Here is a 27,747-nt window from a genome sequence, read left to right on the forward strand (position 1 = left end):
GAGGAATAGCCAGGCCAGGAGCTGCTGTCTACACTGCCCTGACGGTGCTGGAGACAGGGACAGGGTAGAGAATAAGAGAACCAGTCAGTAAGAGCATGGCTCTATGTGGGGTGTGTGTGTGTGTGTGTGTGTGTGTGTGCATGTGTGAGTGTGGAGAGAGAGAGGGAGAGAGAGAGAGACAGAGAGAGAGACAGAGAGAGAGACAGAGAGAGAGACAGAGAGAGAGAGACAGAGAGAGAGATTGGAGAGATGTAAAGACTGAGTGTTGGGTATTGGGGGGGGGAGGTAGAGGCAGACTTTCTCAGTTCTCCCTGGGAGACCTTAGAAACTGGCCTCTTGGGGCCACAGGGAACCCCAAGCCAACCATAACAGATGGTGAGCTAAGGCTCACAGCGGCCCTTGTGCATCTTTCCTGGTAAGCCAAGTGCACTGTCCACTGAAAGACACGCTCCTGAAGCAACACAGCCGAGCTCGCTCCGCTATCTGCTCTTTCATCTGCGCTCTGCCCTCTGTGCTTCATGCCTTTGCCTTTCCTTAGGGCTCTCTGGCTGCAGGCATCAGTAGAGGTTCTGCTTCAGGTTACAAGCTCTTAGGGAGCAGGGTCCATTAGGATTTGTGCCTGCCCTGTAATTCTCTTATCTCAGCTCTATGTGCCTTGGGGTACATAATAAATAGTTCTCTGTGAGGAGGGTCCAAGGGTTATAAATAGGCAGTCAACAGGGGGCGAGTCCTAACTGATTTTCTGTGTGGGGAAGACTGCCAGCATCAGCCCTGCTGCAGCCTGGGACAGCACACTGTTCAGATTTTGAGCAAGCCAAAAGATGTGAAGCCGACTCCATGCATCACTTGGCTTGCATCAGTCACGTTGACGAACAAAGAAGAGTCTTCTTGCAACTCAAACACTCCTCCCAAGTGAACAGACTGTTGGCCGCAGGGCTTGGAGGAACTGTGCGTGTTTGCCGCCCTGAGTAGGATTCTCTCAGATCCGCTGGTGGACTTCAGACAGAGGCTGACTAAAAATGGGTCTTTACTCAAAGGCTGCTGATTAGAACAGAAGGTGACTTGGGTGTACACATAGTAGAGTCCTTGTCTTTTAACGGTCAGCTGTTTCCCACTTTCGAGTGTTACCAAGTTGTTTTTCATGGTATAATATCCTTTCTTGGCCCACTGTAGAACTGTAACAAAGAGAAGGAAATCCCTGGTGAGCAGAAGCCTAGCATGGCATATATTCTAACAGGAAATACAGTGGGAGGTTGGAGGCCCACTTTATGTGAGAACTAATTCTCAAGGCCTCTTGTGGCCATCAGAGGCACGGTGAACATAGATACCAATTCTCCATGGGCTTCAGAGGCATTGTCAGCTTTCAGCCTGGCTTTTCTTCAAACTTGGGCGAGTCACTTGATCACCCCAAGCCTAAGTCCCTTGGCAACAGAACAGGGACAGTATGAAAGTATATTTCAGAGACTTGGAAAAGTTAAAGTAGCAGATGACAGCAAGGTTTCTCGCTTTAGAGTTCTTTGAACCAGTGTATCCTTGAATTTAAGATAGCCAGGCAAGGGATGTGCACCTAGAATTCTCACACGGAGGCAGGGAATGTCAAGCTCAAGGTCAGTGTTATCTTTGGCCACTTTGAGACTCACCTGAGTTAAGTGAGACCTTGTCTCAAAACGACAACACAAAGGGGACTGAAGAGGTGGACTCTAAAGAAGAGCCCTGGGACATGCTGGCATTCACCCTACAGAAAACATGAGTCCCAGGCTCAAGGAACACCCCTGCTTCAGGGGAACAGATGAAGGGTGATGAGAGAGGGTAGCCTCTTCTGGTCTTTGTATACCCCCATTGCCCCCCACTTATGTGTACATTCATACAGGCATACATATGGAAACATAAATAAATGAATGGTTTAAAATGAAGTGCAAATGATTTCAGAATTATGCATAGCATATAAATCTTACTCATGTGAGTGTGAATACTTAGCTTATCATGAATTCTACAAAAAGTTGTCTGTCTACCAAGTTTAGCAACAACTCAGAGACAAGACCCCATTTCTTCCTCCTGCCTTACGCTCTTGCAAACCTGACTTGCCTCCCACGACCAAGTCTAAATTAGGCGAGGAAGTATGAAAATAAACCATGTGCTCACTTAACTGGGTTTTCATCTCTCATTGGAGTGGGTGCCACCAACTTGAAAGTACCCATAGTCTTGTGGCTACGGCAGAGTCCCCACCAACAGTGTGCCATTTTCTCTGCTGAGATGTTGAGTGGGTTCAAAGCCGTGTGTGTACCCAATTTCAAATCTCAGCTTCCACAGAAAGCTCAGTTTGATGGGGTAAGGGGTGGGAGGTGGGGAGAAGTAAAAGTATTGGTATATTTGCTTTCTTGAGATTTTCCAAATATTTTATTTGATGGCCTTACATTAACTAGGGCATAAGATACTTCTTTTTCCAGACTTCTCTTTTTGTATAAGAAGGCATCTCACCGTGCCTGATATTTCTGGGTACTCCAACTTCTCCATAAAGGGCGTTTGTTTATGATGTTTTCACATTTGGGCAATTTGATTCTGTTTAATGAATTAGGTCTCCCCTTTACATTTTTTTTTTCTTTTTTGAGACAGGGTCTCAGTACAAATCCTTTGCGGGCCTGCAACTTGTTTTGTAGGCCAGGCAAGCCTAGAACTCAGGGAGATCTACCTGCCTCTGTCTCCTGAGGTTCCTCCCCTTTGGGGGGCACAGGATTTCATGTATGCCCGGTTAGCTTAGAATTTGCTTTGTAGACTAGGATGATCTTAACCATCTAATCTTTGTGCTTCCATCCCTAGCGCTGAGATTACAGATGTGTGCCACTAGGCTCTGTTTTTTGACTTAATTCCTTACTTCATTGTAGTTCTTGCTAGGGCATGTTGGTCAAGTTTGTAGCGTCACGTCTAGAAAAGACAAAAATGCGCAGTTGCGGTGTACTGGACTATATCTTTCCTACTTTGTCCTGTGTAGATCTACTGTGATATAGACTTGTGAGATATTTCACAAGCAGTACCCATTCTAGGCCTTTCAAAGAAGTCAGAATTCCATAGGTACCACTTGACCAAGATCAGTAGGAAGTGATTCTAAAGGGTTTCTCTGTTGTAATTTAATGCAAAAGTGAATAAATCGTGTGAATGGCTTCCCTGCCACAGAAATAATTGTGGTGTTATCCCATAAGCATGTTTTAAGAGAATGTTCTATGAGAAAATTTAATAAATGTTATAGGAACAACTGGTCTCTATGAAGAACTTTATGTCTCTCTGGATAGCTCAGTGAAGTAAGCTAAGTACTGGCATCTTATTCTGAAATAGCGTAGCTTGACAGTGTGTAACTCGTCTCCCACATTAGCTGATTGATATTCAAAGCTACCCTGTGGAGTATGTGAGAAAGAAAACCACCTCAGTCAGTTTTAACTGGCTTGTGGCTCTCGAACCTAGTGTTCCCAAATTCCTTAACCAGAATGCTTACGTCTGTACCATGAACCACAATACAATGCATGTGCTTCTGTGGTATAGCCACTGAGGGGCTCAAGTCACCTCAGAGACATGATTGTGTCTTCCTTTGTGTTTCTGTCTTCGTCTCTTACACACACACACACACACACACACACGTACAAATGCACACACATAATTTAGAATGCAGTTGTCCATGCCTTTATATACATGGGGAATTTTATGCTAGCATACATGTTTACATTCATCTACAGATGTGATCCACTCTACAGCATCGGCTATCACAAGCTAGAGATTTGAGGAAGAATAGGACCTGGAATGATGTTAGCAGATATATGGAAATAAAATAGGGGCTAGGATGAGAATAGGATATGTATGGAAATAAAGGCATTCCTTGCTGAAAAGATCACAGTATGCCATCTGTTGTTACTTCATTGAAAAATCTAACATCTTCGCGCCTATTGATCGTTACAAAATGATTTTGCCTTTAATTTCCCTAAGGTCGGCCCCACTGAGGCTGGGGTTAATCATACAGGGACTGACAGATGACACAAAAAGACCTCCTGGGACCCATTTATACACAGTGAGGAGGGCTTAGGAGGAGAGATGTCCCCAGTAAGGAGGTCACTACCTGCCATCTCTTTTTATGCTTGCGAAATAATGGTTCCCCCACCCAGTCATTCGTCATTTAGAATCAGCTACTGAGCAAAAACATAATGAGAACATCGGGACTCTTTCCCACCTCCTTTTGTCGCTCTAAGTCCCATCTGTGCATTTGAGCTGACTTTGATGACAAAGGACAGCGTGTGAGAGTTATATGGGTAGGTTTGTAAATTGGTCCCTGGAGGAAGAGAAGTGCCTAATGATTAGGCCGCATAGCTTTGGGGTACCCCCCACACACATGCCCACATACTCACACACCTAGGTGGCTTTCACTCAGATGCTATGGGACTTACCAGATGTTGTTTTACTGTTGGCCTCACTGACAACATGTACTGCAATTTGAGGGTCCTCATCACCTGAAATGAAACCAAAAACATACTGTCAGGCCAAGGAAACCTACAACTGCGTGTGGAACTAATGGGTCCAGTTTTACAACAGCGGAATAGTGACTGAGTTTACCTTAAAGGATGGAAAACTGGTCCAGCAATCCTTCCCATTGAAGGGAAGGGTGGCTTCTAATACCTTAAAAACTGTATTGGCTGTTTCCATTGATCCCTTTTCCTGATATTCAATGCTCAATTCTGCTTACCTCAGATGGACAGAGGCTACAATATTTGCTTTCATTAAATCTGCCTTGAATTGTGCTTTTAAGAACACTTGCCATACACTGAAGTGGTAGTGGGCACCACTGCTGTGCCTGGGCACTGAGTTAGTAATATGATTATCATGTCTGATTTGGTCAAATGACTTTCACACTACGACACTGAGCTCTCTTTGTCTTGCAAGAGCCTTGCTTCCCAAATAAAAGTACTCATTTCCTAAGTATAGAAACTGTGGGTGCTTTCTTTCCAGTTATGAGCCTGATTCTGAGAATGTTGTAGGTATATTATGGAGGATGTTTTGATGACAAAACCATGCATAATCTGAAAGACCAATTTGGTCAAATTTATGATTTGTCTAAAGACAAGCATCCACAGGGGCTTTTCCTTAAAATCTCACTGTAATTAGCAGATAATACAGCATCATGGAACATGTCTTGCAGTCACTGTAAGGAGGAAAGCTTCAGGGAAATCAGATGAGCCTTTGGCAACAGACCAGTGCTTAAAACAGGTTCTGAGCACCCTCTTCACCTAAGAAAATTGTGTCTATACCATTATATGTATGCATGTCCTCATGTGCATTAGATTTGTGTAGCTACAACATTGTGTTCAATAACTTTGTAATGTCATAGTTTCTGCAGCAGCACCCCCTTTCCCTTTTGCTGCTACTCAAGTCACTCCACACATCACTGGTTTGGGGGTATGATATTCTAAAGGGACCTGGAGAGAGCTGTGTTCAGAAAAGAACATGACTGGGAGAGGAAAGAACCTGGGAAGGATCATGGAGGGAACAGTGGAAAGTACTGGGCATATTCAGCATAGATAGAAAAGTTCACTGGGAACGCAGGGTCGTGGTTGCTGTCTTCATCATATAGGGAAGTAATTATTCTTTGCATAATATAGACTCAAAGAACAGAAAGGTATCCAGTAAGTAGACAATCAAGGAACAAAATTTGGGGCAAGATGTTTTTGGGTAGATGTTGACTTTAATATAATTCTTAGAGCTGTTCAAAGATAGAGCAGGTTGTCTCACTAAGTATAAGGTATTCTATCTCTAGCTATGTCTGAGAAGGGGTCATCTGTTTAGTTCTGCTTCAAAGGGGATTCATATTCTCAGAGGTGTACTGGATTTGAGGGCCATTAAGGTCCCTTCATGACCTCTAGCTATCTAGGACACACTCACTTCAAGAACAGGCAAAGATGAGAATGGAGCATCGCATTCATTGATCCAGGAGACCCTCTGGGTACTGTCCTCCCACAAAATAGTTGTCATTGAATGATGAATGCCATTTTTTGCCAAATGATTACTTTCTTGTAATCTGGTGCTCTGAAGGTGGAGCCAGATTGTGTGATTGTTTGGATAAGGGTATTGGAGGTGGGGTTCCTTCATATTATATTATCAATATTACAGGAAAATATCCTCATCAAGGTGGACATGAAAGCCTTTCTGTGTCACTAAGGCCTGAGAAGGTACCAATTCGACCAATATCTTTTATTTTATTTCCAGGGCTAAGTATTCCCTAGTTCATGTGGTCAACCTAAAGCTTCTGTGTGCCCTTTAAGCATTTATAGAAATTGGTAAATAGCAACATACCTTTTTGCATTTCATAGCTGGTTTCTTTTTTCTCTTCTGTGTTTAAACTTACACCCTAAAAGGAGAAGCATTGCAAAAGATTAGTTGGCAGAAGCTCTGCTTTAGGGGTTTTCAAGGGCTCATTCATTTGGCAACTGTCAGTACCATGTTGTCTGCGCCTGGTGAGGATTATAATATAGACGAAGATGCTGTCGTTAATTCCATCATAGCAATTGAGAGTACCTGTCTCTGACAGATGAGCTGACAGCCCAGAAAACTCAGGGGAGACCCTGGAAGCAAAATCCAGGCCTTATTATCTCCATTACAGTGCTTTCCCCAGACCAGAGGTTGTGATTTTGACCCTTGCTATGACCCTGGCCTCCCTGCCTTTTGACGGATATTGATAAATAATGCTGAATGGGGCAATAACTCAACACTGGGAGCTGGCACACAGAATATTATCAGACACGATGCAGGGTATGGGTCTGTTCCAATGAGATTGCTTGGAAACCTCGCAGGGATAGATTTGAATATGATCACGGGAGAGAAATCCAGATTTTTACTTTGATTGTGCTTTTGTGGTAGCTGTCCCGTATGGCCTGGACTTATTTAGAGTAATCAACATTCAGAAAATATAGGCCATCTTCTTCTAATGCTGGTGATGGTCTTCAAAACACGTAGTTTCTTGTTTTTCTTTTAAGATTTTTATTTCGTTTTTGACAATCCCATGCATATGGTTTTGTGTTTTTAAGACAGGTTCTCATGCAGCCTAGGCTAATCTTGGACTTGTTTCAAAGCTGACAGTGATCTTGACTTCCTGGTCCTCTTGCTCCTACCTCCCAGATGCTGATTTTAGCCATGTATCACAATGACTAGCTAGTGCAACACTTAAAGATTTCTTCTACTTAGGAGGCGACAGAATGCTAGTCACGCTTAAGGAAGCTAACACAGACTTCCTTCTATGTAGACTGAGAGATGATAAAGGCTATCGCCGCCATTTTAAGGAGGGGGAATGAAAGGTCTGGCAAGAATGAGGTTACCTAAAGGGTCTGAGAATTAAATGAAGTACAGAACACAGGACCGCATTTCCAGACCTGGCTCAGTCTGTTTCACCGCTCGATTCTGAACAAGAGGGGAAAGAAAACAGTAGTGTTTCCACACCTAATAGTCCTGTGCTCCTTAACATTCCCGGAACCTAATGTCTGCAGGGCCCTTCCCCCGCTTTCCTCACTCCAAGAAGGCATTTGTGGTGTTAGTCTTGACTAACACAGCTGTGCGCTCAGCTCGGTTGCCAGATGTGAGGGCATAAGGCGCAGAGACCCAAAGGGGAATCTGAGCCTTAAAACGTTCACATGGGCTCCACAGATGTTCACATGGGCTCCACAGACCAACTTTCCATTTGAGCTGCTGTGGGGCACCACGGCAATGCGGCAACAGGAAAATGTTTGTGAGCTAACAAGTAAACAAATGACTGTTTGGTGTCTTTCAACCACTGGTGTGTGATGATGGAAGTTAAGATACTACTTCAGGCTAGATGGTTGCAGCGATCTTGGGGCCTGGCCCAGATGAAAACGTGAAGTCAGCAAAGTTTGTCTTTTATGCACCCAGTTTTGCCTTTTTGTGAACTTTCCCCAAGCCACACTCCTCAGAGCCTTTTTTTTTTCTTCACTTTTCACTTAAACTGATAGACTTTTAAAAGTCAAACTTCAGAGAAATCTTGGATTAATGATTTCTCTTTCAATGGAAACCTACTTGGCAGGTATGGATATAGCACCCTTTATGGAAATGATTTGATGCCATCAAAGGCACCTCGGGCATTGGTAGACAGATAACCTAGAAACTGACCCCTCTAGACACGGAGTGAAGTAGATTTCAATGTGTAACTATGCTGTTCAAAGTGGTGCTTCCACCTGCCCTATCATGAGCCCCGACTCCCATCTCTGTGATATTTGTCTCTGAAGTTAGTGAGCTTTTAGTCATGAGAAGTATTTAAATAAAAATTGGGTGACCACTTTTTTAGAGATAGTGGAGAGAAGATAGAAATTCTAAGAACTAAGAATTGCATCTGGTTAGTTCTAGGATCCCATCAGACCCTGTGACTTCAAGGTTACTCCGAGCCAGCCAGATCATGTTCCCAAATCCACTAATATTAGCTGAGGAAACACAGATCTAATCTGGATTTAGTCTATACTTGACGTGCTGGCCTAAGCAGTTCCAGATACTGTTTCGGAGTCCAATCTCTAGGGAAATGGTGATCTATACGGGGACCAAGATAGAAGATCTTAGCCTAGGGTAGAGAAAAGCTGTGATGCTTTGCCTGGGGCTCTATAGCTGCTGCAGTAGATGCAAGGGGCATTCCAGACAGGCATAGCACGTTACTAGGGCCTTGCCTGATGTGCCTAAAAACCGTTCTACTTTCTTTTTCATATAAACAGGACTGACTCTTCCTTACTCCTATCCTGGGTAGATGATTCTGGAAACTTTCCACATCAGACCTAAATGAAGGCAAAGGGAATTGGCAGGTCACCTGTGAAACCTCTCTGTAAGAAAGAAAAATGGGGGGAAGGGGACCAAGCCACTTTCACTGCCATTCAAGGAAATTGAGGATTGTTCACATAGTAACAGAAGACCAGAGCTGGTAGTGTTCTTACAGAGTCTCATCCCCTTATGCAATACAAGAGTAACTGCGGCTCAGAGGATGAAATCATTTACCCAAGGCTGTTCAGCAAAACATAATCATTAGTCTATTTGGGATTATCAACCATCATCTTTGACACAACTTTATGCACATTAAAATTAGAGATACCTCACAATACCTTATATTACATCCACAACTCTATAAGCCCCGCAGAAACCTAAGATGTTTTCTGAATTTACCAATCTTGCGAATAAAAGTGATGGAGGTTTTATCTAAATCATAGATTCTGCAATACAGGTGTTTATACAAGGTGTATTATAACCTTGCATAATAAAAAGTTAACTTGAAAAACAATTAGGCCTTGTAGAGAGAATGGAAACAACAAAACCTGGATTAATCTGGACATGGTGGTACATGCCAAAAGTTAGAAGCAGGAGAATCAAGAGTGCAAATGTTCAGCTACATAGCAAGTTCAAGGCCAGCCTAGGCTATACAAAATTGTCTCCAAAATCTAAATAAATAAATTCTAGTTTAGTATAAAGAACTTAAAAGACAGTGGCAGATTTGAGCTGTATTCTGATCCCAGTAAGCGGCCCAGGAATAAGCTTTTAAAATCTTCTTCACTGGATTAAATTACATCTTGTTGACAGCACAGGAAAATACGTATTAAATTCACAAGTAAGATCTAAAGAGGACGATGAGGTGGCTCAGCGGGCAAAGACCAGCTGCCGAGCATGAGGAACTGAATTTGATCCGCAGGACCCATGTGGTGAAAGGAGAGAATCAAGTTTTGCAAGTTGTCCTCTGACTTCCACGTGTGTCTCAAATTTACAAATGAAGTAAGATCTTACTCTCTTTGCTCCATTATTTGATTACACATTATCTTTATATAAGAATGAATTCCGGAACTGGACAGTGGTGGCTCACACCTTTAAACCCAGCACTCGGGAGGCAGAGGTAGGCAAATCTCCATGGAGTTTGAGGCCAGCCTGGTCTACAAGAACTAGTTCCAGGACAGCTAGGGCTGTTACACAGAGAAACCCTGTCTCGAAAACTCTAAAACAACAACAAAAAGAGTGAATTTCTGTTGGTTTGTTCAGATGACCGCCCAGTGGACTCAGAGCTGCCCTCAACAGGAAGTGGGTGCTGTCTCTTAGAGCAGCTCCTAAACTACCAATGGATGACCAAAGGTCATCAGCACTCTGAAGGGAAGCGGCAGGAGAGTTTTTGATGTTCTGTTTCAGGGGGGAAAAGGAACACCTTAAGCTCATGTTTGTAGTGAACAAATAAATGGAAAAATTCTGGAAATTCATGTATTTGATACTCAGTTAGTAGTAAGCTGGACAACAGCTGGGTTGTTTAGAAAGCTTCGAACCTTTAGATTGAACCCGCTCCATAAGCGAGCAGTGTTGCACGGGCTCTACTGTGAGTGGCACGGAGAACGGGCATCCACCTCTTCCCATGCAACAGAAGGGAAGACCACACTCTCACGGAATCACCATAAGCACTGAAGACAGGACAGAAAAGACCTTCCCTTATGGCCTGCCAAGTTATGACTTTCACTACCAGCTGGAGCTGGGAGCCTGGTCTCACGATGGGAAGATATCAATGGATGAATGATAAATGCAGAAATACAAAACTCTAACTGGATGCACTGCATAACTACTGTGTGGGAGTCGCATGTGTGTGTCACTGTGCATGCAGGGATGCATTTTCTCCAGAGAACCCCTTTTCTATTGCAGTGATGTGAACAGGTCCAACTTTTAGCTTCATTTTACCCGAAGGCACTGTCTTCGTTTTGTGCTTTTCGTATGTGCGCATTTCCACACCCACCTATGTGTGTATGCATACATGGATTTATGAGCACGTGTGCTCACATAGAACCCAGTTTAAGAATGTCTCACTCTGTGGAACAAACTGGCCTAGAACGTGGGTCAGTTTGTCATCCTACTGTGTCCTCTAGGGCATTGCCCTTGAAGGTGTGACCACCACCCCTGATTACAGTTTGGAACATTTCTAGTGTCAGAATTTAGCTCGCAGAGCTGGGAAACGTGCTGAAAGTTTGCAGTGGAATGAATCCTCCAGGAGCTGAGCACCTTACCTTGACGAGGTCTTCATATCTCCTTTTTACCTCCTTGCAGTTCAGCAAGGATAAGGATCCTTCTCCTTTGATGCATTTCTGTAGCTGTTTTATGAATACAAAATCTTCATGAAAGCTTACTTCCTCTTCTACCTGTTGTGAAATAGCAGGCTTATGAGAAATGTCATCGTGAGGAAGAATACGGCTAATGATGTCTGCCTCCACATTCTCTTCACAGCCCCGAAGAGAGGACGGCTTGGAGAGCATAAATGGGGGATATTAGAAGTTATTATGTTGGATTATTGCTGTTTGATGCTTGCCATTTAGCAACCTTAAAAAGCCAGTGATTCAGATGTCATGTTATCTAACGTCTCTGGATAGAAATCATGACCACTCTAGCGACCTTTCATCATAAGGTGTCTATGTTTTTAATGTACCACAACAGCAATATCCTATAATTGTCCTATTTCCCATCAGCCATAACACAGTTTGCTGCTCAGCTAGTTTGCCTCCTTCATGGCAGTGCTCACAACATGGGGCTTTCTAAAGAAGTTCATCTCTAACGTGGATTTATAATTATATCTCTCATTTTTCTAATACTTGTAGAAAGCATTTGCATGCTTAAGAAATTCTCTCTCAGCCCCGAAGTGAATGAGATATTTACTTTTCCAATATTGGAGTAATTAAATGTATGCTATTAACTTGTGTTGTCAACTAATTCCATACCACGCTTTTGTCTTTAAGTGGAGATTATCCGCTTTCAAAACAAGAACTGATACAGTCATGAAAGAACATGCCTACAACCCCTGCACTTGCTAGGCCGAGGCGGGAGTGTTGCTGGGAGTTAAAGGTCAGTCTGGTTTATCTATGGTCAGTTCCTGACTATTCTGGGACTACATTTTGAGACTCTGTCTCAAAAATGAAAAGAAAAATCCAAAATCAACCGAACAAATAGCACATTTGAGTCTATATGGGTTATAGTTTCCCCATTATCCTCCAGGCCTATAGACAGCCATTTGACAGAGCCCACCAAATAGGTAAACAATCAGACCCAGAACCTGTCTCTTTGCCCAGCAGTGAAGTCCAGTTCGAGTAGGCAAGCAGATTGTCTCTGCTCTCAAAACCCGTCACTGCCTCTCCTTATACTGATAGGAACTTCATGACCTTCATTTAGGCCCCCATTTCAAGAAAGGCTAGCCAATGATCCCAGAAAAAAATCCAGCCATCCAGGTGATGCCTAGCCATTGTCCTTACTTCCAGACTTTAGGGACAGCTAGATACTCGAGACTTTTCTCCTAGTCTTGTGATTGTCATTTTGTGACACAACCCGCATGCTCCTCACTGGAAGTGAACCAATACATTGGATATAAGGTAAGCCCTGAAGTTATCTTTTTCTACACAGTCTATTCTCTCCCTGTCCTCTCTTTTCCCTGTATACCCAATCATTTAAGTGTGGAAGACACCTCAGAGGACAACAGAGCCACTTACAATGGCAGTTGACATTGAAGAATTGTACATTCTGATTTTTTTAAAAATCTGTAAATGGAGGTGATGGTACATATCTGTACTAATCCAAAACACAATGGAATTTCAGACCAAATCAATGTTCTTTTTGTCTCGGTCAAATTTTTAAAGAAAAATGTTGTCTTCATGGGGAAAAAAAGAGTTTACTTTATGAAGCAAATTATAGAAAATCACCATAACTGCTGCTGGTCTGGCACTTACTATGTACCAGGCACTATTCCAAGTGATTTACGGGGCTAGATTCATCTGATCTCTGGCAGGAGACCCATTTTCATCTCTATTTTCTTGGTGTAGAAAGAGCAATAGAAATACAAATTGGCATGCCCAGAATCTCAGAGCAGTTAAGAGCCAAGCTAAGATTTGAAGCCAGGCTGTCTGGCTTCAGATCCCTTAGTCAGAGGCAAAAATGTGAGACCCCCACTGTCTAGGCAACAAGACTATTAATCCACTTAAAGTTTCTACTGTCCTCCACCATCTGGGTAGAACTTGAATCAACCAGTGTCCAGATTAGTTAATGCAGACTTGTAGGTCCCCTTACCTTATCCAGTCTTCGATGAAGATACACAGTATAAAGTGCCGAGCCAATCATCTGGGTGATGAGAAAGGCTGTAAGTATATACAGAAGAATTTTCATGCTGACTGGCAGTCCGGGAGCCACGGATCGGGGAGAAGGTTGACTGTATGTTTCTATCATGCTGGCTTAGAGTCGAAATGGTGTCTCCTGACCAAGAAGGTAACAGAGGCAGCATGAGAAGACTGTCAAAGTGGCTGCCTTACTCAGGATTAGTTAAGAGCGCACAGTCGTCGCAGCCCACACTTCCTGGAAAATGTGCTTCGTAGTCTTCTGTCCCAGCTACCAAAAAAAAAAAGTTACGTAAAGGTTTTTTCTTTTCTTTTCTTTCCTTTTTTTGTTTTTACAAAAAAATTGCACCCATATCATTTACTTCCAGGCTTTCCCTTTTGTTAGTAAAGAAGAAACAAGTTTCGTCTTCCATACATTCATTCTTGCCTTGAAATGTCACAGACTTCTTAAGAGACAATGGCAGTATTTTCCTATCAGTGTCTAAAGTTTGGGGCTCACCAGTTTCAAGGAAAGTGACAGAAGAGTCCACTAGTAATAAAATCATTTCAATTTCAATCTTACTAATATATCAGGAACATGGCATAAGGGGAAAGGAACAGATGTTAGAAAAAAATATGGATTGATTTGGTGCTCTGTGTTTCAAGACTTTGTTTCTTTAATATCTAAGCTCAATGACACCTTGGTAGCTTTGCTAGTCAAAAACTGTATGTCATAAAGCAAAAGAGGGCTCCCTGTTTGTTGAATAAATTGTAACTGGAAAGAGAATTCGAGGAGAATCCCTTTTTTGAAAGGCAAGGCTAACTACAGAGTTTAAGGGACTAAGTGAGAGTGGGGAAACTGATTTGGCCACACTGCCTGTCTCCGTGGTCTCAGTTGTGCTGCTGTGTGTCTAAGGATAAGGAAAATGAACTTCAACTGAGAAACCTGGCTTCTAGTCCTTTCTGTACCAATAAATTCTTACAGAACCCCAGTCAATCACTTTGCCCCTGTAGGTCTCAGTACCCCCGACACAAAGGGCAATTACCTGCCTTCCTTAGCCCATAGGTTTGGGCAAAGATGGAAATGAAAGACTTTTGAGGCATCTTATACAATATATAGTTATCCCTACTGTTTCCGTTTGGTTGGTTTTGGTTTTTTTTTTTTTTTTTTCAAGACAGGTTTTCTCTGTATAATAGCCCCAGCTGTCCTGGAGCTTGGTTTGTAGACCAGGCTGGCCTCGAACTCACAGCGATTCACCTGCATCTGCCTCCTGAGTGCTGAAATTAAAGGTGTGCCTCACACCTTTAACCTGGCTCAGTTATCCCTATTTTTAATGATTTTGTTAGCCTAAGAAATGAGTTTTTGAAATGATTGCTATCTCTTTTTATAATGAAAAACAAAAACCAATAACCATGGCCAAGTGATCTCAGGCTGTGACCCTATTGCAGGATTACACGTGTGTGAACAGCTTGTGTGATGTCATATCAGATAGCATTCAAACCAAACTCGGCTGTGGAAACCCCTCTCTCACATCCCGACCTCATGTAGAAACTGTGATAAAATTGCTTTGGTGATTCCTACAAAATTGTTTTAGAAGACAAATAGGAAATAGTCACATTGCTCTGTGAGGCACGCTGTCTGTCTGTGTAGTTAGCACCTGCTGGCTTCCCCTCCCACGCCTCTGCATCCTGTCCTGGGCCCAGACTTGAGCAGCTTTTCACTACATCTGCTAAGGAGGTGGCTTCAAAGCAAATGATAAACTTTGATCAGTTAAGTCAGAGGCTTTGGTTCTTAGACAAGTGATCATACTTGGGCTCTCAAGACTGTGTCCCAGGCCAGCTTCACACAATTAGAGAGTGTTCAGTTCACAAAAGCCCTAGGAAGATCAGTTTGACCCAGCCACACTCAAGGGAGAGATTGCTGCAGGGACCTCAAAGAGACAGTCAGGGTTTGTTTGTGTGATCAACTTCAAGAAAGAGTTGTTCAGCCTTCCTGCTCCCCCTTCTTCATCTCCAGCCCCCTGAAGGCTGACTCTTGCCCACACGTTAACACTGAAACTGCCACTTCTTCTATTAGCTCAGTCACAGTTTTGACTGGACGCTCTTCAGCGTTCATTTTAAGTACCTTCTCTGTTAGTCTCCTGACCTATTTTTCTAGCATTCTCCTTCTGAATAGTCCCCACCCTTGAATTCTATACCACCATAACCTTTAGTCCATCTTATTTCCCAGATTTACCAAGTGTAATTGGCTAATACAAACTGTATAGATTTCAGGTATACATGATGCTATATGCATTGTGAAATGATTGATCTTGTTTGTAACCAGTCGTTTTACAGGCTACCAATGACATGTCCTGCTCACACTCCCAGTTTGAGGGCTTCCCCTGTGTCTACCAAATATAACTGTATTTCACTATAGGGGATTTGTATGGCTCAGCTAATACTACATAATGCTCTTGCTCAAGCCATAGGCCATTCATCTATCTAAAGGGTTGCTTCCTCTTAGAATCCTTTTCTACTCTTCATTTGATCTTCTTTTTTGTTCTCCTTACTTGCCTTTAATCCCAGCACTTGGGAGGCAGAGGCAGGTGGATCTCTGTGAGTCTGATGCCAGCCTGGTCTTCAGAGTGAGTTCCAGGACAGCCAGGGTTACACAGAAAGACCTCGTTTTGGGAAAACAAATAAACAGATAAGCAAGACCTAGATTTTTCTTTTTCTGTTGTTTGTCTTTCCTTTCCATTTGCTTTCCTCCTCTTCTTTGGAAAGGGAGTCTAACTTGGAAATGGTCCTTTTCTATCATGGTCACTGGCCTCACCTAGCTGTAGAGGTTAGTGAGCCGGGAGGCCTTCGGGAGTCCTTCTTATCTTAGTCTAGCTGGTTGTTCAGCTCCAGTGCTCTTCTTTCTCTCCAAAGCCTCTTGCCTAAGCTTTTCCTCATGCCACCTGTCAACAACTGAACCCAGGCCTCCACTTCCTCCTTTTCTTGGTTTACTAAACTGTAGCACCCCAAATTGTCCCCTGGCTCCCTCTTCTGCCCCAATCATCCACCTTCCACACTGATAGAGTAAATATGGTAACTTAAAAGTGACCATATTAGCCAATCTGATCGGACCTAAGACTCAGTTCCAGACTTGGGGAAGTATGATGCCATGCGCTGGCATGTTTGAATTGTTCTAGCAAGCCAGACTTGTGTTTCAATTCATTCAATGAGTCTCTCTCTCTCTCTCTCTCTCTCTCTCTCTCTCTCTCTCTCTTCTTTTCTTCCCCCATTTTCCTTTCTTTTTTCTTCCCTCCTTCCTTCCCTACTCTAGCCCCAGGTCCTTTTCTTTTTGTTGTGTAAATGCTTCCCACTGAGCTGCACTACCCAAACCTTCTCCTTTTCCTGTCCTCTTCAGAATACTCATTTTGCACAATGCAGCAGTGGCTAGCTCTCCAGTTTCTAAGCTTCAGCTCTTTGATGCTGACGTCTGATTCTGAGGCAGAAGTCCTTCCTGTTGGAACTTTCTATGCTTATTTCTCTCTAATACTGCAAGGGCTAGGTTGTGGAAGGCCCCACAGAAACATCCTCAGCTAAGCCTGGGATGGTGAAGCATTGCTGCAATCCTAGCACTTGGGAGCCTGTGGCAAGAGAATAGTGAGTGTGACAGCATCCTGGTCCACATAGACCCTTTCTAAACAACAAACAAAAATGATAATACTAAAACAAAAATAAAACCTTCAACTTCCTGCATCTGGAAGTGACTCTCAAACTTTCTTCCCAGGAACTGTGTGCATTTATGGCGCATGCATATACGGCAGGAAAGAACCTGGACTGCTTTCTTTTTTTTTTTTTTCCATTTTATTGATTTTTCTTGAGCTCTACATTTTTCTCTGCTCCCCTCCCTGCCTCTCCCCTCCCCTTCAGTACTCCCCCAAGGTCCTCCCCATGCTCCCAATTTACTCAGGAGATCTTGTCTTTTTCTACTTTCCATGTAGATTAGGTCCATGTATCTCTTAGGGTCCTCATTGTTGTCTAAGAACCTGAAGTTATAATTAAATGTTGATAACTGCTGTTTTAGTTTATAAAAAGAGTTAAACCAATGATGTGAGTGGTCTCATTTTTCAGTTGTTCTGATGCAGATTTTTAAGTCTCCTTCATCTTATTCTGCTACTCCTTTTCTCGCAAGGTAGTAACTGTTCTGTAATCAGCAACTATAAAGGGGAAATTTCTTTCTGTATATTCTACTTCAGCAACTTGTTTTGGGTGTGAATACACTTGTGGTTGCGATTTTATATTGATAATCTAGAATACAGTCATAATTTCTGCAAGGAAATTTATTTCCAGTGTATATGAAAGCGTTTAACTATATCTGTATTTTGTTTGCTCTATGAAGGTCATCACAGAGACTGGTTTTTTCCTAAATATGTCTGGAGGGATTATCCATTAGAGGATACATTTTTGCTTTTCAGCACAAGAAATGAGCAAATCCCTGCCCATGTATCTTTGGCTGTCTTTCACAACCCATTTATGCGCATCCCTGCTTATCATGCATATTGAGCTATTTTTGTTTTCTTTAACATGCTGTGCTTATTTATACTCTTCCTGTGTGCAGGCTGCTTCCCTTGTCCCTCACCATTAATTTGAAGTGAAATCCCCTCCCACAAAGTATTCTCATCTGTCTTTAAACTATCATAATATTTGTCACCTCACATCATAATTGATTTATCTGACATCTCGGCCATTAGCTGCTAGAACAGAATGTATGCTTTTGTAATTTCAGAGTATTTGACATCTGAAAAACTGTAGGGAATTAGTAAATACAACTAAACTGTTTTTTTTAATGGGATCAAAAGGGAAAGAGTAAAACATTTTTAGCTGGAAGAATAGTGCTAAGATGGGTTCGGGCTGGAGAGATGGCTCAACAATTAAGAGCCTTGTGGACCTGGGTTTGATCCCCAGCACCATGGTGGCTAACAAGCGTCTGTAACTCCAGCTTCAAGGAATCCAATTCCCTTTTCTGACCTTCTTTGACAGCAAGCACACGTGTAGTACATATACATGCAGGCAAAAACCAAAATACTCAAACACATTTTTTTTTTAAAAAAGGAAGAATAGGAGGAAAGGGCTGAGGAGGAAGAAGAGGAGGAAGAGGAGGACTGGCTAGCCCTGCTAGTGATGCAAGTCAGAATATATTTGTTTTGAAACTTATTCCACTCCTTTAATAATCTCTCTTTCCTCTGGAGTCAGTTCCACTTGCTTGTTTTGTCCCTTCTTTTTCACACTGTCTGCTTTCTTGAAATGGCTAGTGATCTTTAGCTGTCTATCTATAGCCTTTGTTTTAAAGCCAGGTTTCATTAGGGAGCCATGGCAGGCCTGAATCCATGTAGACCTGCCTCATGAGTGCTGGGACTTGTAGGTGTGTGTGTACAGCCATACCCTGTTAGTATTCTGGTCTTATTTATGAGTGAAAAACTGTGTTGGTTTTTATGGGTAGGTGGCAGGAGTTTTCTCCATAATTGTGTTTCCCCTACAAATGGCTCTCTGCAATCGGAGGGCTAGCTGAAGCATCTGTTTAAGGGTGTAGGGCCTGTCAATAAACAGGCTTCCCTTTAGTCTATGTGAGTAGAGAGACGGGAAAACCAGGAATTCTCTCCAACTGATAAAAGAAGGAGGGTTTTATTCCCCCGCCCCTGGAGGTTGAGTTTGGATACGAGTAGTTTTGACTCATTGATGCTGTTTTCTTCCCATCTTCAGAATTCCACCTAGATTCCCTCCTTTCAGACAACTATAGCCCAAGGGCAAATACTAAAAGCTGCTGCTAACAAAAATATCCCTAGGGGACATACAGTCATGTTCTAGAGGGTAACCAAAAGCAGTGGCAATAGCTTGTCATACCATGGGCGGGGCAGTCTGTGGGACCTCATTGACCAACAAGTCTAAAGTGGGTAACTCATTTTTGTCATGGGGATTTTTGTTAGTTCTGTGGTTTCTAGTAGAAGGGGCATTATTGTTTCCTTATACAGCAGCCCCATTTAAAAACTCAGAAACAGCTGACCTGAGCTAGTGGGAGCTCACCACCTGACAGCGGGGGACCCTGCATGGGACTGAACTAGGCCCTCCGAATGTGGGTGACAGTTGTGTGGCTTGGGCAGTGTGTGTGGCTTTTTGGAGCCTATTTCCTATGGAGGGATACCTTGCTCAACCTAGACACAAGGAGGAGGGCCTTGGTCCTGCCTCAAGTGACAGACTTTGTTGACTCTCCATGGAAGGTTTCACCTTCTCTGAGGAATGGATGGGGGTGGGGTGGGGTGAAGGTAGGGGGAGCGGAAGGAGGGAAAAGGGAACTGGGATTGGTATGTAAAATAAAAATAAAAGATTGTTTAAAAAATACTCTGTGTGTGTGTATGTGTGTGTGTGTATGTATGTGTGTTTATTGTAAGTTTCTACAGTAGTGACTTTTAACAGGATTTTTCAGAAGGTCTTAGTTTTAGTGATCCCCATACTCCCTCCTCTATCCCTGCTTCCCATCCTCCATACCATCTAACCCTTCCTGTTCTAGTATTCTCCTTCCTCTCTTTATGTCTCTCTATTCTACATTTCCTCCCTCCTGCATAGCCTCTTATTCATCCCCTGACCCTTTTGAGTACTCTGAGTGAAACACACACATCTAACAATTCAAAACTCATATTCACAAATGAGAAAAAATGGGACATTTGTCTTTCTGAGTTAACATGCCTGGGATAATTGTTTCTGGTTACATCCATTAACCTGTGAATTTCAAACTTTCATTTTTATTAACAGCTTCATAACATTTAATTGCAAAATGTAACTCATTTTCTTTATCCACTCATCAGCTGATGTTTCAACTGCTTCCATTTCCAGGCTATTGTGAATAGACCAGCAATGAGCATGGGTGAGCAAGTGCTGCTATAGTAAGACATAGAAAACTTTGGGAATATCTCTGAGAGTGGTATAGCCAGATTACATGGTAGATCTATTTCTAGTTTTTTTGGCGAACCTCTACACTGATTTCCATGGTGGCTACAACACCTTGCTCTCTTACCAGCAGTGAATAGGTATTCTCCTTTTCCCACATCCACACCAACATTTGCTCAAGCCAGATCAAATCCAGGCATGTAGAGGGAGGTGGGTAGAAAGTTCCACCCCTAGCTGAAGAACTACTGGAAACTGATAGCCACTGGGAAATAAACAGTTTCTTTAATAGTGTGACTTGTGATAAGTCAACTACCCTTCCATGGAAAGTCACACATTTAAGACAATATAAACAAAACAAATTGGATTTGGTGAGTAAAAAGAGGCCACAATGCTGGTCGGGGAGTGAAGAAAGGTGGATCTAGGAGATGAGAGAGGAGGGGAGAATATGATTAAAATGAACTTTGTGGAATTCTCAAAGAACTAATTCAAAACCATAAAACAAAATTCTAGATATTATGTTTGTGGATTATGCCAATACAATATTCTGAATGCCTTTCTCATGTGAGGTCTTGTCACACGACTTAGTTACTGCAAGACTGGGTTCATAAAGTAAGACTACTCTTCACTTTATGTTCTCTCTCTCTCTCTCTCTCTCTCTCTCTCTCTCTCTCTCTTTCTCTCTCTCCTACTTATCCCTCTCCCCACCATGACTTAAGCAGTACAGGGTCTTTCTATCATCTGGATTTTTTTTAAAAAAAAAACTGTTTTAATTGGAACACAAAGTAAAAGGTTTCTTTATGGCATTTCTTACATATTTTGTGTTGATTGATCCTTCTTCTTCACTCTGTTCCCCATATCCCTCATTCAGGTGTCTTATCATGCCAATGACAGGAGCCCCCATGCTACTTCATATTCTGTGTAATCCAAATGTCACTCAAAGGCTATTTTCTTAAGGCTTCCTCCCCAGCAGATAGTGCTGTTAAAATGCCACAAAAACTTGAGGTGGCAGACATCCTTGGAGGAAGTAATGCACGGGAGAATGCTTTGGGAAATTATTATTGTGTCTTCAGGTCCTGCTATATCTCCTTTTGCTCCCTATCATGAGTAATCTTTGCTGAACCGCATGCTTCCTGATAGGATGATTTCCTTCATCAGAGGTCTGTAGCAATACAGCCAATCAACAGTGAACTGAAACCTCCGAAACCATGAGCCCAAATCAACTTTTCTTCCTTTAATGTGTTTGCCTCAGTTGCTTTTTCAAAGCAGCAGAAAGTTAAGTAGCACAATTCCTTACCTTCTGTGGCTATTTAATCTTGGATTTCTCGACATTCAAAACTAAGAGCCAAAATGTCCCTGTCCCCTTTTCTGATAAATTACTCAGTTTCAAATATTCTGCTGTAGCATCAGACAAAACTGTTGGAAGCATGCACTGGGAAGGCTACAACTGTCCCCTTTGTATGAGTGGTGTACCATAATGTATTTATCTGCTATTCTATTGATGAGACTTTATAGATATATGTATATATATATATACATATATGTGTGTATTTTTAAATGGAAAAAACATTTAATTAAAAATATATTTTTACTCACTTCATAGGGATTGTCACATGCACCAACCAAACATAAGAAGGCCAAATTTCAGAGGGCCCTTGACAGAAAGTGTATTATCTTTACTTTTATGTCTTTTTTTCTAATAGTATATTTGTTTTTTATTAATTAATTAAATATACTATTAGCATTAAATTATTTAACTTAATTATTTATTTAAATAATTTAATTAAATAATTAAATTATTTAATATTATATTAAATATACTAATAGTATATTTGTGCCATAATAAATACACCGTACTTAAGTACTCATTTAAATATTTTTCAGGTATTTTTCATAGGGCCCAGAAGGCCAAAATTCATATGTATCTTAACCATGGGCAATCAACCTGTAACCTCAAAAACACACCACACTCTATTTTTTTCATAGGGCCCAGAAGGCCAAAATTCATATGTATCTTAACAATGGGCAATCAAACTGTAACCTCAAAAACACACCACACTTTCCATTAGTTAGATCAAGTCATAACAAATAATTTGTTTTATATATGCACTTTATTCAAAGCCCTATATCACATTGTTAAGCCCCCAATGAAAAGTTCCTTATGGCCTTAAGAATTTGGGTTGTACCATGGGAGATTCTCCATGTGGCTCCAAAGCACAAAGTTACAACTGTGTGATCTCTGGTTGTTTCCATCCAAGATGCTGTATTTTCTGACTACATCAGCAAGAAGCAATTTCTCAAGTCAATTCCCCTGAATCTGTTCAATTGGTTAAATCAATGTCAACTGAGTGCACACCGTGGGCTAAGAGACGAGCTCAACCTGGGGATACAAAAACAAGATGAACTTGAGAATGGAACTATATGTGACAGACACAAACCCCGGCAATGTCAGATACAGAAGCCACACCAAAGCTAAGGATAAGAACCTACTCAGGAGCATGGAACTGGAGGACTATTAGGAAAGGCTTCCTTGGGGAAAGGATACCTGGCATAAGTTTGCAACAAAATCTCAGAGCTGAGTGTTCTTCTGTTTCCCTTGGCTTTTATGACATGGGACATGTCCTCATTTCCAGTCTTAAGAATATTCTAGTTGCTTCTATTTACTCTGACATTCCAATGGCCCAGAAGAAGGAATGTAGGAAAGGACTGGGGATACCCCCTCCAGCATAGTCAAAGGAAGTTGGGAATGCGAGAGCTTAGAGTGTTGGGGTGGCTTTAGTTTCCACTCATTTTCCTTAACGGGACCAGAATCCTCAATATCCATATCCACCAGCAATACACATCTCCATAGCCTTCATTCAAGGTATCCAAGGTGAACTTTCATTCATTTTGGGGGTTGGTTTAGACAGGGGCTCACTATGCAGTCCAGGCTGGCCTCGATCTCACAATCACCTTTGCCTCATCCTGAATGCTGAGATTATATTCATATGACATGACACCCAGCTAAGAATAACTTTCTTCTTGGTTCTATTGTAAATTTTAAAATAACATTTGTTTATTTGTGTGTGTGTGTGTGTGTGTGTGTGTGTGTGTGTACATGCACGACCAGAGTATGAATGTCAAAGGACAGTTTTTAGGAATTGATCTGTCCTCCTACCATGGAGATTCTGGTGGATAACACTTAGGTCTTCAGGCTTGGTAGCAAGGACCTTTAACTTGTGAGCTGACTTGCTTGTCAGATCTCTCCAGGATGTGCATTTTGTAAGAAAATGGGCTCTATGTACTGGTGTGCTTAGACACGAAACCATGGCTACTACTGAGAAGTAAAGTAGAAGCTTGAAGGGGACAAATTGTACCTTTTTGTTCTATATTCACTATGATCTTTCAGTTATTGTAATAGCAAGCAATTTTACCTTCATGACAAGTCATTTCTGGCAACCTATACATTGAAGTGAACCTTCATGTACAGAAAAGGACACAAATAATAAACCAAAAGAATTTTCATAAAGTAGACACCCTCATTGTAGTCATTATTCAGATTTTAGTCCTATTACTATTTCAGAAGCATTTTTCATCTCACAGTGCCAACTGCCTTTATGTCTTCTACAACCGAAGAATACTGTTGGCAGACAGGCTTTTCCCAGCTTCTTGTCCTTCTAGCATTTGGGATCATTTACATTATTTATCTTAGTCATTCTTATAGGTAATATATATAGTATTGTCTTATTTTAGTTCTCATTTGTATTTTCTGTTTCTTGGCTTCATGGGGTTTTATGTATTTTATTTAAATATTTTAAAACTGATTTATAACTTTTATTTTAAAAATATGTGTGTTTACATGTAGATATGTGCACACGTGGGCACAGTACCCACGGAGACCAGAGAGAGATTTGGAGTTAGAGGTGGCTGGGAGCCACCCAACATAGACACTGGAATACAGTCTTTTGGAAGAGCAATAAAGCTCTTAACCGCTGAACCATCTCTCCAGCCCTGTCTAGTACCAAATGAGAAGACTACCCAAGGCCCATATTGTGTGCAAGGTATAGTGTACGGTCATCAGTGTTCTCTCCCTGCCCTGTTTAGAAATCCTGAAAACAGCATCAGTGGGAGACGGTGTCCTTAGGACAGTCAGTCAATGGCTTATAGCTGAAGGAGAATGTGCCTTCTCTCCCTCTGTCTTTGTGAGGGGGAACTTTCATAGGTGTGTATTAAAGGTAAAAGTCTATCTTCTAAACAACTGCAACACACACTTCTCCCCTTAAATACAAGGAGAACATCTTCCTCCAAGGGAAACTTGGAAGAAATTTCTAGCCATAACAGGGCTTTTAGAAATCATCACACCTTCTATAGGGCTATAACAGTGTATCTAGCAGAAAGACACTGTCGTCATGACATTTTCCTAATGATTCCAAAAGGTTCTTCCATTGATATTCCCCATGAAAGGACCACCCAGGGAACCTAGCTATAATGGATAGGCTGTCATTGAATCATTGCCGAGCCTTCGGCAAGTACTGGGCTCTCTGATAGGTCTGTAGATCCATAGTGAAGGAAGAAAAAACTGTTAGCCCCAGAGCTAGGAAAAGCAACACATTAGACAGCTACTGATGAGGGTATGTGTGTCAGGAACATGAAAGAAGGGGTGGGGGGGAGAAGGGAGAGGGCCAGGCAAGGTTCCTGAGAAGAATTAACACCAGAGCTTCTGGGGAGTTTTCGGGGCTAGGGAGGAATGCAGTGGGAGTATGGGGTATAGGGATGGGCAGCATTTGGAAGGACCCAGAGGCTGGAGGTCAGGAAATCTATCTCCACTTGGTCCAGTATTCTTGGGATCAAAGCTTTACTCTGGGATCTTCACAGCAAGAACATGGATAATCAGGTCTAACGGCTGCCTTTACTTTTCTTTTCTTTTCTTTTTTTAGTAATCTTTTTGTTCCATGGTTAAGTGTGTCAGGGACTGAGTACCCTGCAGACAGGGGTACATTATTGGTACCTATTTTCTTGACAGGTAAGCCCGACATGAACATTTCAGACTTGCCTGGGTGTTTTAGCCCGCCTTTAAAGTTTTAAATCCCCACTGGATCAGGATCAGCCTGCCTGTTGCAAATTCCTCTGGGGCTCAAAAATGCCCTTAAGCTATAACTTCCGTATCCAGACATCTTCCCATATAGCTTTTCTCTGCCCACCCTCAGATTCCACTACCCTAAGCTTCCTTCTTGATTTAACTTGTGAGAGAGACCCCCTTTCCTGTTCTCTCTTCTTCTCTCTCAATTTCCACTACCATACATGAGGTTGCCCTCTTAGCTCTGGTTTCTCCCATGATCCCTTCCTGACAACTTCTGGTGGGGGCATTGCTTCTGAAATGTGTTCTCTGCTCCCAACCCAGCCTCAAGTTGTCCTTGTCCTAGAAGCCCATCTTCCAGTGAGATCCTGACTTAGGAGACCTCTGGTTCTGCCACCAGTGTCCCCTATGGTCGTCCTTATGTTTTCTTTATAAATGGGGAAACTGAGGTTCAGAGAAAGGGAATGACTTACCAAGTCAGGCAGCAAAGGAGTCACATGGCTGAAAGGAGCCTGAGTCTTCTGGTTTCCAGCCTCGTGTTGTTTTCCAGAAAGCAGACTGCCTGTTTCGAGGCTCAGGGCTTCAGTGCAGAGGCGGCAGCTCCCACCCACTGCTGGTACTGTGTGCCCATCTCTCAGCACTCCCTGCATGAGCTACTTCATTACTACCGACCAGAGCTGGTCCATCTGTGTTTCTGACTCAGCAGTCTAAGCAAAGGACATCTAGTCATGTCTTTAGATGATTAAGGAAACATGGGGACAGGAAACATTTTTTTTCTAGTTGGGTAGGAGGTGGTGGTGGTGCAAAAGAAGGTGGAGACATTCAACTGAATAGTAAGATTATAATGGCAAGTGATCTCTCAACATAAGATATACCAGGGTGGGGAGCATTATATTAAAAGATGTAAGGATATCCATTTGATGTATTAAGTCAACAAAGTACTTTTACTAACCAGCGTAGAGGTGCTCATGATAGTGGAAATATCATGGCAAAAATAGGGTGTTCCTATAAATCCTCTTTTGTAAAAATATGAGAAGTAGTTATGAGTAGTAGTTAGAAAGTATCTAAGTTTTCCTTCTATTTTCATCTTTGCATCCACGCCAATTTTTGTCCACAAGCCAATGGTTGGAAAGTGCCACTTAACAGGGGCTTTCCGAGATGTAGTGCGACAGGTGCTCCTTTGTAATGAGAGCTTCTCTCCTCCGCTGCACTGTGCCGCAGTCCACCATGCCGTATGGGTTAAGTGGCAGCTTTTGAAGGTTCCCACTGGAGTGGACATTCACGTCCAACCTAATGGCCCTGGTTCTGAATATCAAAATATCGTCTGACTGAGGAGAGCAGGAATTTCCAGTGATCCTTATAGCTGCTAGGTCGCTCTTGGGGTGGGGTAACCAACCCCACGAAAGCATGGCTCAAAAAGTAGTGGGGGTGACACTTTCATGGGGTTGAAGACGGTCCTCTAACATTCAAATCCACGCAGGACCTGTTTATGCCATCTTATTGAGAAGTATTCTTGGCAGATGTTGCTAGTTAAATTGAGATGATGTCATACTAGGGGAGGGTGGGCTCCAATTCAATAGCTGTTATCCTGATTACAGAGGCAAATTTGTACTTGCTCTTAGCTAAAAGGCCAATATGCAATAGAGGGGACAAGTTAGACCCGGGTGCACGTGCGTTCGTGCACATGCATGCACATACACAATCACATTAGACACATGCAGAGGTAGCTGTAGTTTAGAGACAAGTTGCTAAGAGCCAGAGATCTTCAGGAAACCAGAAAGAGGAAGCTAGGAAGCCCCCTTAGAGTCTTCAGAGATAGGGTAACCTTGCAGACACCCTGGGTTTAGACTTTTGGTTCCCTAGGCTACACTGTTGTTTTAGGGACCCTAGTTAATGGTAACTTGTTCTGCTAACCCTTGAAAGCAGACAAAATACTTCCATAGAACAAACTGGCCCGTCTTCTGAAAAATGCTCCTGGAATGGCAGAGGTGGAAGATGCTTAATGGGGGCCCACTCTCTGCAGAAGCACCGTGTGTTTCCTTAGATGATTCTGTATACTGGGGTGTGCCTGAGCAGGGCAACAAGTGGAAAAGGCCCTCCAGACTTCATAGTGATAAGTTTGAAGTATCTTTGTCCTTTTGCTTTAACTCAAATTGCTAAAATTTCCCCAGATGAATATATATTATTTGCACAAAATTATCTATCTATAGCTGTAATACATATCCGTAGCTGTATCAACTTAACCCATTTATGTTATCAACGACTCCTATTCTTGTGAATTTGGACAGCACTTCCAAGTGAGACAGTCCTAGAGCAACTTCACTAGGCTAGGAACTACTTTATAGATGGTGAGTGTGGGCAATCAAATTGTACCTTTATGTAATATGTGGTACTCCTCAAAAAGCTCACATCTATATCCATTGATCTGTTTAAGCCGAAAGCTCTCTGACAGATAAGGAATCCGGGATCCTAACAGCTGTTAAGCAAACGTCTCATAGGTCTTAATGCTTGCTCCAGAACTAACTTCTAGAACAACAGTTCTCAAACTATGGGTTGCATATCCTGCATATCAGATAGATACATTATGATTCATAACAATAGCAAAACTACAGTTATCAAGTAGCAATGGAATAATTTTATGGCTGGGGGAGTCACCACTGCACGAGGAAA

The 27,747-nt window shown here is 42.3% G+C and overlaps 1 protein-coding gene across 1 annotated transcript; it reads right to left on the reverse strand.

Annotated features, from left to right (window-relative positions):
- Positions 1 to 798: 798 nt before the first annotated feature.
- Positions 799 to 13,242, reverse strand: LOC121437366 (CD40 ligand-like). The gene is made up of 5 exons (XM_041637246.1): positions 13,087 to 13,242; positions 11,046 to 11,177; positions 6,328 to 6,382; positions 4,428 to 4,490; positions 799 to 1,175 (listed from the first exon to the last, which is right to left on the reverse strand). Exons 1-5 carry the CDS (start codon positions 13,240 to 13,242, stop codon positions 799 to 801), a joined length of 783 nt encoding a protein of 260 aa, XP_041493180.1.
- Between the last annotated feature and the right edge of the window lie 14,505 nt (positions 13,243 to 27,747).

This window comes from Microtus oregoni, unplaced genomic scaffold (assembly GCF_018167655.1).
Source record: "Microtus oregoni isolate MIOR12 unplaced genomic scaffold, Mior012 000052F_002, whole genome shotgun sequence".
Classification (NCBI taxonomy): Eukaryota; Metazoa; Chordata; class Mammalia; order Rodentia; family Cricetidae; genus Microtus; species Microtus oregoni.

Coding starts and splice junctions, on each gene's coding strand:
- LOC121437366 (XM_041637246.1), bottom strand. CDS start 13,242: ATGATAGAAACATACAGTCAACCTTCTCCCCGATCCGTGGCTCCCGGA. Junction 6,383..11,045: donor GATATGAAGACCTCGTCAAG/GTAAGGTGCTCA, acceptor TTCTCCTTTTAG/GGTGTAAGTTTAAACACAGA. Junction 1,176..4,427: donor CAACAGTAAAACAACATCTG/GTAAGTCCCATA, acceptor TCTTTGTTACAG/TTCTACAGTGGGCCAAGAAA.